This window comes from Leptidea sinapis, chromosome 4 (assembly GCF_905404315.1).
Source record: "Leptidea sinapis chromosome 4, ilLepSina1.1, whole genome shotgun sequence".
NCBI lineage: Eukaryota > Metazoa > Arthropoda > Insecta > Lepidoptera > Pieridae > Leptidea > Leptidea sinapis.
The window spans coordinates 8,511,645-8,523,489 of record NC_066268.1 but is presented as its reverse complement, the minus strand read 5'-3'; the positions used below and the strand labels follow the sequence as shown (position 1 = coordinate 8,523,489).

The window sequence follows — 11,845 nt, the reverse complement described above, 5'->3', positions numbered from 1 at the left end:
TAATTCTAAAGTAATAATTATATCTAACGTTTACAATATTATATTATAATTACAATACAGTATACAGTTAAATTTGTTATTACCGACTTTTCCAGAACCAGAGTAACATATCCGAGCGTGACAGCTTTGTTCCATTCGATGCCCGCTAAATAACTGGGAGCGCCTATAGAAGATATAATAGCTACTTACTTATAGCGTTACTTCAACGGTCTTAGATAGGTACTTTTAAATGTTATGGAGATAGGCATATATACCTACCTATAACATTTTGAATAACAGTAAAAAGTTAGTTAGTTAGTTAGGTAGATAAAAATTAAAGGGACGATCCAGCTTCCTACCTAGATATTGGTGAAGTTGTGTGATTTTCTCTTTCTACGTGTAACGAAAACTTAGTACCTACCTACCTACTACGTAACCAAATTTAAATAAACACGTTGCCATAAATTGGCTATTTAAATAAATTAACTATACCAACTAATAGCTTCTAAATTATAGATAATTTGTTATTTTAATAGCTAGATAATAATGCAAGTGCCAGTGAGTTTTATACTTTATAATTTATAACGAAATCAGATTTTGTACCTATATCTTAGGTACCTACTTTTAGGATAATTATGCGTTATCAGACGTAACAACAATAATTCTACTAAACACTACAACTGGCCCTATACCTAAAAGGTTAAAGAAATTCAATAATTTAGTCTGACAGTTGAGCCGGTAGGTACCTACAATTAATATACCTTAAAATTAATTATTTTAAAATCAGTTTTAAGTCTCAATGGCAGGGTTGCCAACCTGTCAATCTACCTAGTTCATCAATAAATTTAATTATTTGGGTATTAGTACTTAAAAATATATACCTACTTACTAATCTATTAATGAATTAAATGGGACTAAAATATTTAAAAAAGGAATATTAGAATAGTAGAAGGATTTCAATCCTAGATATGTACCTATATAGAAATTAAGAAATAAGAGCTTATAGATAGGTAGGTGCTTATTAAATCATGTCCATTTATAAAGATAATAAGTGAAATTGCAATTATATTGGCTTACGAAGACCTATTAGTCAAACAACAGAATCGAAAGCAATTAAATATTTTATAAGAAAATTATATCACATGGAAAAATTACAACATGTTAAAACCAAGTAGCTACATAGGTACGTGTAATAAATGTTACTATCATTCGCGGGACAGCCTTCAAACAATTAACTGATGAACTATAAATGAAGGAAAGTGGCAATTTATCGAATGACAAACGTCAGTCTTATCGACGCTAAATAATGGTGGCGTAGTTAGAGCGTCTTCATCCCGGTAATTAAGTGAGCCCCGCGCCCCGGACCCAGTACCGAGCGAAATTAATCACCACGACTCGCGCCCCCCAATCCGGGCCCGATTAAAAACTTTTATTGGAGCGCCATGTGTAACAACCCAGGACTGTGCACGTTTAAAATACGACCAATCACAATGCGCCCGCACTTAAATACACGCAGTCGATTGGTGGATCGTAATCAAGCCCCGCCTATTCACAACGCCCGCAGCAGGGCTGTCAAAAACTACGTCAGTTGATCGAGCCGCGTCGATCCGTCAGCCGTATTTCGTGTGATCTGTCCGATTTATTGTGGCTATAGTGTGATGGATGTGAATTGAACTATGGAGGAGGAGTCGATGTCAGGGCACAGCTGTTCTGAAGACGACATCAGTGTGGGGCGACCGTCGCCAGCACCCTCGAGGTCGCAATCGCCTCAAGACTACTTCAGACCTTTGAAGCGACTGAAGATGGCTTCGGAGCCGGTAGAAGATAGACGAGGAGACGGCGTGAAGAGTTTCTCTATACTGGACATTTTATCTCACAGTCCCCGAACTCCACCGAGAATCGTTCGTCCTTGGGACGCGTCGGGTTTTGAAAGACTTCAGCGATTACAGCGATTAGCTGGTGCTGCATTGTTAGACGGAGAGCGATGGAGACTTGCTGCGTTAGGTCTCCTCAGGCCGAGGGAGATGGCACCAGCAGAATGCTGTGATTCAGCATCTGAGAGATCCTCCTCAGCGTCAGATTGCTGCTCGGAGCCGCGAAGAGTATCTCAGCCAGGCTCCACCGCACCACATACGCCTTTGGACGCGCTTTTCCACATGACCAGTAAAACCTTCGAAGCAAATAATGCTGACAATGGAGGTAAGTGATAGCTCTTTTTGTTAGTTTGTTTTTGTTAAGAATTGTCAATACAGGGCTACTTTTGTAGATGCTGAAAATATATGAATTTCGTATAAGATTATAAAACCATAAAATTATTAAAACTTTATATGGCTTTTAGTTATAAATAATAAGATATTTTAACGACTTTAAATACAAAGTCATAGCCACCCGTTAAGTAGAGAAGAAGGTAGGTATTTATACCCATCTAACTTTATATTGTTATGTTTGTAAAGCTTAATAAGATGAGTGTTGAAATAATGTTTTATATATAACCTTTAAAATTAAGTAGGTTAATAAAATTAATAGTCTATTTAATAATTACATGATTAACTATAAAACATTTTTTTTTATTACTCAAGAGCTTTGTGGAAGATTCTTATCTGCAGGTATCTGATGTATTCTGGGGTCAAATGTTACGTGGCTAATTTTTATATATTGATTAAGAAGTGTGTGAGAAATAGTGTGAATTACTTGTTGAAACTGATAGAATTAAGTAAAAAATGAAGCACTATTTAGACAATTTAAGGTTATTATTAAATAAAATAAAAAAAAATAAAAAAAAATTATAATAACACTTTGAAAGGTTATATGTTTGACCATAAGATATCCTCATAACATAAATTCATGTTCGTTAAAATTTTCATGTAAATTTTATATGATAAACGTTTTTTAAAATTATAAAAATAAGTCTATATTTCTAGGATATCTAAGATTATGGTATCATTCAGTGAAAACTTAATTAAATATCTCTAAAACTCCATGATAAGAGTATTCTGTATCTTTTATTATCTTAACTATTAAGTCAAAAAGTTTGACTTATTTTTGCATTGCTTTACATAAATTGTATAAAATATAATGGAAAATTCTGTCAATGTAAGTTTAGATAAAAAGAGTGGCAATGAAACTCTTTAAAGCTTAACTTTTCCGAATTTGTGGAAAATGTTTGACATTCCTATGTATGTGTGATTTTTCTTTCTTTCTTTCTTAACCACTCCAATGAATTACTTAGGTAGGTAGATATATAGTTATCTACATATCTACGATTTTTTTCAATAAATTGTTATTGAAGTGAAATTAAAAAAAAAGAGACTCGAGAGATTAATTTAATCAATGCCTGTTCTCATCGGGTGTGTAGTATATATTATTTTCGAAAAGTAAAAAAAAAAGTGGGTGAAAAATATTTGAATTTCTAATCAGAACTAATTAAATTTTGTATAATTTGGGTAACTGAACTTTTTGGATAATGCTGTCCACAGATTGCATAACTTTAATTGTCTATTTGCCATTATCCATTGGCGGTTTTACATTACGATCTCGATATTGGTAACAAATCAATATCGTGGAACTGACAGTGTCATACATTTTGTTACGAACGGATTCACACTGCATCTTTATAGTCAACCGACAACGATGTCGTGCCGATATCGGTGGACGACCAATGCTTGGTTCTTCCGCGCATTTTAGATATTTTAATTTATTCTGCCACCTCAAAATATCGCGGGATTATCAGCTTTTGCTGGCGCAAGACGAACCGATATCGTTGTCGTCGAAGGTAACGATATAATTTTATCAGTACGGTGTATTTTTGTCGTCCTATGTAAAGACGGCTAATATGTACTTATAAAAATTCTTATCTTTGCTGTTCGGGGAAACACTTATGCAATGACATTAAAAAGATCTTGTAAAATGACGTAATATAGATAGGAAAAGTTTTGTACCTACGTTTTTACGTACCTACTTTCGTTTTGTTTTGATAATTTCTTAAGGATTTCTTTTTGTGTTATTGTATAGTATAGTTTTTTAGCCGACTTTACCCGAACGAGAGTTACAGAGCCGAGTGTCACAGCTCAGTCTCCTCTCCTCCACACTTAAAGTATTATTCAACAGTATGTTTATTCTCATCATATTTTAGTTGGTAACCTGTTAAGGCGACACTAAATGCCAGCGACCATGAGCAATATGAGTTCACGGCTGCCGGCCCTATCATCTATGTAACAAAGCCAATATTTTCAAAATTGTTGTGTGGAAAACAGTTTATATGCTTACAATCCTCGTTATTCACTACTAATCTGTATAAATGAACCGACACAAAAAAGTACAAGCTATAAGAATACCTTTTCTAAGAGAAGTACCAAAAAAATGCGTCGCGCCATGCCAAAAAACATGTTTAACTTCAAAGAAATATGGTAATTCAAAAAAGCTCGGCAGTGTTAACTTTAACCAACAGCAAGCTTTAGCAACCTACAAATAAGACTTAAGGATATGTGTAACAGGATTAAGTAGTGTTCATAGCTCGAAATGCTATACTTTCACCACAAAACTTGTGTAAAACACCATGTTTGCGTGTTTTCTGCTCACTCTTCGCCTTAAGTAAATCCTTTAGATGAAGTCACAACTGCAGAGTTGAATGTTTAAGGAGATTAAGATACAATGTGTATACATTAAGATACAATGTGTATACATTAAGATACAATGTGTATACATCAAGATACAATGCTCTACTTATCGGCAACATCCATTGTGTTAAATGTGTTAGAGACGTTATCTCAACGGCATGGGTTCAAATTCGGCTTTGACCATTTTGAACCTCTGAACTATGGTACAAATCAAATTAGATGCTTATTTAATACCAGTAGTAAAGGTGAATAATTAAAAAAAATGAAGGGTTCCGAAAACCTGCTTGGTCCGATTCCTGCCCCCAAATTCCACCATCGCACGACAATAGAAGTTATCATCTCAACTATATGAATGTGTCTTTCATTTTCATAACTTAGCCATGTACGAAACTTGGTGCCACATAATAAGCCCATATGCCCAGAAGTATTTTTATTTATTGGCGGGAAAATTTTAATAATAATAATAATTTTATATTTAATGTAAGCAAACACTTTATTTTTTTTTAAATTGGGTAGCAAAAAATCAATTTCTCAAGGAATTACGATTTTTTACGGCAATTAATTAATGGCGCTGTGAGAGAGAAGAATCCGCGCAAGAAACTCGCCCCCTATTATTTTTGTGATTCTTCAAAAATACAAGAATTATTGTAACGTATTGCATAAGTAACTTGATGAATAGGATATCATCCCCACTATCTGGATGTGTGGCGATCCTCCTCAGTGCGGCTATCAAGGAACTTTCTTCCACTTAAAACAAGGCTCTGGAATGAGATTTCTTGTGCGGTGTTTCCAGGACAATACGACATGGGCACCTTCAAAGATAGCGCGTACATTATTTTTAAAAGGCTGGCTATGATTCTGTAATTTCTCTGGGAGAGAGTGTGGGCGGCGGTGATCACTTAACATCAGGTGAACCGTACGCTCGTTTCTCCTCTTTAATAAAAAAAAGATATGAAGTATTCTGTACTGTGGTTGCCTTGCCCATGTTCTTCTAGGCATAAGACGCTATGTATGTTTGTAATGTAAAAGACTATTTAGCCATTAAGGGAAAACAGAACGGGAAATCGATAAATAATTCACATTGGTCAACTCATTAGTACTAACTATATTCAGGTAGTTATGTTCAGGTGAAATCGTAATATGACTTTGATGACTTTTCATTTGTAATTGACCAACTGGTGAGTTCTCATAAAGTGGCTCTGTCTAACTGTAGGTATTTACTGCTCTTTGACACAAATAAGTGTTGTTTTAAAGAACTTACGTTAAATCTGGCGTTATTTTAATAAATCAAAACGAACCCGCAGTATTAGCAGTAGCTGTAGTACTAATGTTCATAAATTTGTCGCATGTCGCATTACAGTTATGTTTTTTTTATTCATATAATGTTAATTGTCCATATCTATTGTATCTGTAAAAATTTTGGTGGCAGTTTTCGCAAATTAAGATTATTACTTTGTTTGAAGTACCAGTCGGATTTGAATTTTCATCCTAAATGTGATAACCAGATAAGGAACAATATAGGTACCTAATCTAATATATAAGGCCACAACTCTCTCTTTAAATATGTTGTTTATATGTTCTATGATAATGGAGTCTCCATAGCTTTATAGAACCCATCATATTATTACTCGGAAAAGGAAATAATTTAGTTTAACAAAAAGATACATAGGATGAATTGTATATATAGGAAAATTACTAACCCAAAGCTCCTTTAGAAATTAAAAAAAAAACGATTTATGTCTCTATACTCTAAATTTGAAAATGGAATAATAGACTGGTTTCACACGGAGGAAAGCAACAGCTCGATGGGCTGTTGAGACCGACACTTATTGGTCATCGAATACAAAGAGATATGCTAACATGGGTAATATCGCGTCGTGTCAGAACTCAGAATAGGTGATTATTTCATGATTACAGAGCGGCATTCATAATTGAAAGATTTCTGAACGGCGCATCTGCGAGCGGCTCGCGCGGCCTGTCATTATTTGAATTTCGAACGTGTTTTCTTTTTAAATTGTCATCGATGAGTTTGGCAATTACAATGTTTGTGCCATTACCTACACATTGTTTTGAAACATAATTGTACCATTGTTTTCTTTGATCTGTAGGTGCGATAAAAGTTATATCATTTTAAAGCTTATGCAATATTTTTGAAGAATACTTTGAATAATAAATAAGTTTGAAATTCTGGAGCGCAAGCTTATACTACAACGTTTGTTACGGATCGCAACAGTTCGTTGATAAATTTAATTCCACAAAGACGTGCATTGTGATTATTGTAATTTGTCACAATATAATATGGCTGCTATTGCTATGATATATATTAGATATATATATGGTGATAGATTTTGACGTTCAATAAGTGATTTTAAATCCTATTTTGAATAAAAATATTTGAATTTGAATATATAATAATATACTATATAATATATATCACATTACTATACATATTATGATAATAATTCGGAAAGCCGGTGCTCTGTAAGGCGTACGTCTGGTCACACATTGAGTGTCTTTCTAATCTCTCGTTTGGTGCACCCCAATGTCAGCTCAAACTATTTAACCACAGAGTTGTCAGCTCACTTGGTATTATATACAGACGTCGTTTCATTGTGTGTCTTCTGCTGCATTTATCACGGGGCATAGTCAAAGAGATATGGGCAGTTTGGAAAGTTGATTGATTTGGACCAGTGAGAGGCTCCTTTGCACAGGATGTCGGCTAGATTATGGGTACCACAACGGCGCCTGTTTCTGCCGTGAAGCAGTAATGTGTAAGCATTATTGTGTTTCGGTCTGAAGGGCGCTGTAGCTAGTGAAATTACTGGGCAAATGAGACTTGATCTATTATGTCTCAAGGAGACGAGCACAATTGTAGTACCGCTCATAATTTTTGGGTTTTTCAAGAATCGTGAGTGGCACCGCATTGTAATGAGCAGGGCGTATCAATTTCCATCAGCTGAACGTCCTGCTCATCTCGTCCCTTATTGTCATAAAAAAATGATCGCTTACGACTTAAATTTGGTATCTTAGCAAATTTAAATATAAATATAATATATTAAATTGCGTTTACTTTAATTTATTTAAATTACAGATAAAATTAGGTATAATATGACATAATTACAATTAAAAAAGAAAGTGTTTGTGTATTTTAGTAGGTACTCTAAAGAAACATAAACTACAAATAACTAAAGCTATGACAAATTACGGTACGAAAACTATACTGTTTGAGGGAGCGCTACTATAGGTATAATGACTTGCCGAAAGATATATTTGAGGAAAAATCTTACCCAAAATTTAAATCTAAATTAAAAAAGCACTGTCAATCACAATAGATACATTGTTACCTCAGAACATAGCGTGTTTTGAATTTATTATTGTTTAAAGTCACCGTAACTATAAAATTTATGTTTTCTTTTATATTATTTATTTAGAATCATTGTTCTCATGTAAGTGAACTTTTGGCCTTTTTTGAGAAAATAAACTCTTTAAACCTTAAATTAAGCAAAACTTCTCAGGCATAACAAAACAAAATCCTTAAATAGTGATTATTCTTCGTGCTATTTTACGTTTAAAGAAAGAAAAGTATTATAATAAATAAAGTATTAAATACAACTTATAAAAATATTATTAGACTGCATAATTTAGTTAAATAAATCTGAAGTATAAAACAAATGGTCTATTTGACCAACAGTCTAAATTCATTTGTTTAAATTCAATTGAATTTAGGTGTCGGTGTGTATAATTTTTCCGTAACGCGCCAAAATAAATATTACTTTAATAAATGTTAAAGTATTTCCATATTAATTTTCCATCCCATCGGTTATAAAAACTATAATGGTTCCACTCACGAAGGTATTTAAAGAAATTAACCACTTAATAAAATAACGCAAATCAATGAGCTCTTAAAGACCCAAGAGTTACACGCAGTCATTCAACCGTGGCTTTTGTGATAAAATGACTATATGAGCGTAATTTACACGGCTGTGCAAAAAGTTCTATTGTTCAGCCACAAAAGAAGACATCAGAGCTATTAACAGGCGTTCGAAATTTGAACGAAATGTCAGAAATAGCGGACATTGAATAGTGAGAGTTTAACAGATGCTTAATGTGAGTTCAAGCTTATTAAGAATTCGTTTAAAATAAAATATTTGGAGGCGTGTATATCCTCGACGTCAAAGTCTATTAAAATGTGGTTATTATGATTATGTTTTAAAAGAAATTTGCGCTCGTAATTTGCAATATCAAATGAAAAATTGATACAAAAACTTCTTCATATATTTAAAATAATAAATAATTATATTATATATTTATTTTAGACATACTTTTCCACATTACCTATGCTTTTAAGCAGTTTAATGTTTCTTTTGGTCAATATTACATTATTGTGTTTCGGTCTGTAGCTATTGAAATTACTGGGCAAATGAGACTTAATATCTAATGTCTCATGGTGACGAGCGCAATTGTGCCGTTCAGAATTTTTGGGTTTTCCAAGAACCCTGAGCGGCACTGCATTGTAATGGGTAAGGCGTACCAATTACCATCAGCAGAACGTCCTGCTCGTCTCGTCCTTTATTTTCATAAAAAAAATATGCCACGGGCTTCAAACCGTAGCAATCCTTCTTTCAGGGCATTTATTATAGAGACTAATGTCTCTGTGGGTACAAAAATTAATCAATACCCATGGAATAACCAACTTACCTCAATTAAGTGCATATAAGCAGAACTGGGATAGGAATAAAAAATAAAATATAATCTAATTAAAAAATACTTGTTTAATAAAGATAAAGCATATCTTAATGTAGTGCAGCAATAACCGTGATTATTAATATATATATTACTAGCTGACCCAGCAAACGTTGTATTGCCGATATTAAAATCGCGATACAAAAGTAACTGTTGATCGTAGATGGGTGAAAATGATGAAGTTGTATGTATTTTTTAATGCCACTTAAAAAAATAAAAACAAAAAATATCGTCCAATTATTAAAAAAAAAAAATTAAGGGTGAACAACCCTTATTACTTAGGGGTATGAAAAATAGATGTTGGCCGATTCTCAGACCTTCTCAATATGCTCACAAAATTTCATGAGAATCGTTCAAGCCGTTTCGGAGGAGTATGGGAACGAACATTGTGACACGAGAATTTTATATATAAGATAATAATAATAATTAGTCCGTGGTAGGTATCGTATATATTACGTTTGTGCTCTAATCAAGTTTCCGGCACCCACAAAAAAGATCAAAAAGATTAACACATAGAAACATAGTTGTAATTTGTCATTGACAGTAGAAGTTGATTGAGGAAGTAATTTCTCGTTTTCCTAAACGGAAATGTTTTTTACCCCCGCTGTGGTACTAATGATTATTGTTGGATATCTATATTATAACGTGCATTAAATATCACGGATGTTGTGTGGATTAAGTCGTCATTTCCACAGGAACTCTATTCTTTTAAGCATTGTCTTTGTCCTTTTTTTTATCATAGCCTCTTTATACTCTTTGGCTGAATGCGACCTCTGTAGAGTTCTTTCTCTGGATATATTATGTGCTTTATTCGAAATATTATGTATGTTCTTATTATACTCATCAGTATATATTTACGATAAGTCATTCTTTATGAGCTATCGACCATTCGGCTCACTTTATCGGAGTGAATGAAATATCATCGAAAGAAAATACATAGTTATAATGGTAGATATAGTTAGATATCGCTTTGATGAAGTTCATTCATATTTATTATTCTGACGTTTTGTCTTAAACACACTTGAGAGAATAAGTGGCACAAAGAGCAGGGCTTCTTATAACGGCCTATGGCGTAGCGTTATACATTTCGATCCGCAATTGATCGGACTGTGACCACCATCGCAAACTAAGATGTAATATCGCTTTTGACCTTAATAATTACCGATATGAGTAACTTCTCTAGTTAGAGCGGAATACAAGTGTCAGTGAAAATTTCACCCAAAGATCTTTTATATAATAAAAAAAAATACAACCCTATCGGAATGGAAATCGTGGGAATATTTTGTCACTATCATAGACAGACAACTGTAGAGACCTGCGAAAATGTGGAGTGTGCCCAAAGTGTGAGCAGATAACCCGAACTTGTAGCCATTGCTTGTCTCTTTCTAATGGGTGGTAATTTTTCAGATTTATCTCTACGAGTGCGAATGTTACTTACGATCTGATTATGGTTAACATTAGAAGATTACATTGTACTATCGCTTTACAAAGTATATAATATGAAAATGGCCTTGTATCATAATAGCAATGTATTAACTATGACATTAAGTATATTTAAGCGATGCAATCTGAATAATAATGAACTATAATGTCACTTGATAACTATATGACTTTGTATTGTTAAATTTTAATAAGCTTGAATTACTGCTACATTATCTATGCTTTTAAATTATTCTATTTGTAATTGTTGCCATCATTTTCTAATATTCATTTTACAATCACAAAATAACTTTAAAAAAAAAGGAAAATTGTCAAACCGAGGCCCGTCTAAATCCCTTATACATTGTTATTTAAAAAAAAAAAAACAAAAAAATGTTCATATGTCATAATTCCGGTAGGTATAATTTGAACAAAAAAAACTTACTATATATATTTTAATATCTCTTATCTATTTTACTTAGCCCAATGTTTTAATCATTAATCATAAGTAAAACCAAGTAACCATTTTAGAAAACATTACTGGCTCTAAAAATTAATAAATAATTTTTGATCCCAATTATAAGCACAGAATTTTGTTATGTTACTGCTACACAAACATTTAAAATATAAATTGTGACTACCATAGGTAGTTTCATAGACGGTATAAGTCAAATAATTATGAGAAGGTACATCCCTGGAGTAATATAAAAAGCCTTTCAAAATCCCATTAATTCCATCGTCACTGCAGCTCACTGGACGGGATTATTATATTTTATTACCCCACAAATTATGCCTATACAACCTCCTGTGGGGTCCGCAAAGGTGTCAGAATAGCACGTTTCTATTGCTTCTCTGTTATAAAAAAAAAAGAAAAAAATGGCGGCAAAAAGCTCCCGCCATTATGCGCGGGGTGCTTTAACTGTAATATGATTTGAAATCGCTGACTAATTGATTTTGAATCGTTTGAATAAATTGGAAATCGATGGGGATTACTCGATTAAACTTTTTATGTAGTATTTTTGTATTGCCATCGCTATTATTTTATTAATTATTGTTTTAATGCTGTAGTTTAGGTATAATTTAAAACA

At 33.1% G+C, this 11,845-nt stretch overlaps 1 protein-coding gene across 1 annotated transcript in view; it reads left to right on the top strand.

The window, feature by feature from the left end:
- Nucleotides 1-1,581: 1,581 nt before the first annotated feature.
- LOC126979793 (homeobox protein BarH-like 1b) overlaps nt 1,582-11,845 on the top strand; it is an 89,548-nt gene continuing 79,284 nt past the window's right edge. Inside the window, exon 1 of the mRNA XM_050829336.1 lies at nt 1,582-2,178. Coding sequence (XP_050685293.1) covers nt 1,656-2,178 — 523 coding nt within the window. The 5' untranslated portion in view covers nt 1,582-1,655. The remainder of the gene's footprint in view (nt 2,179-11,845) is intronic.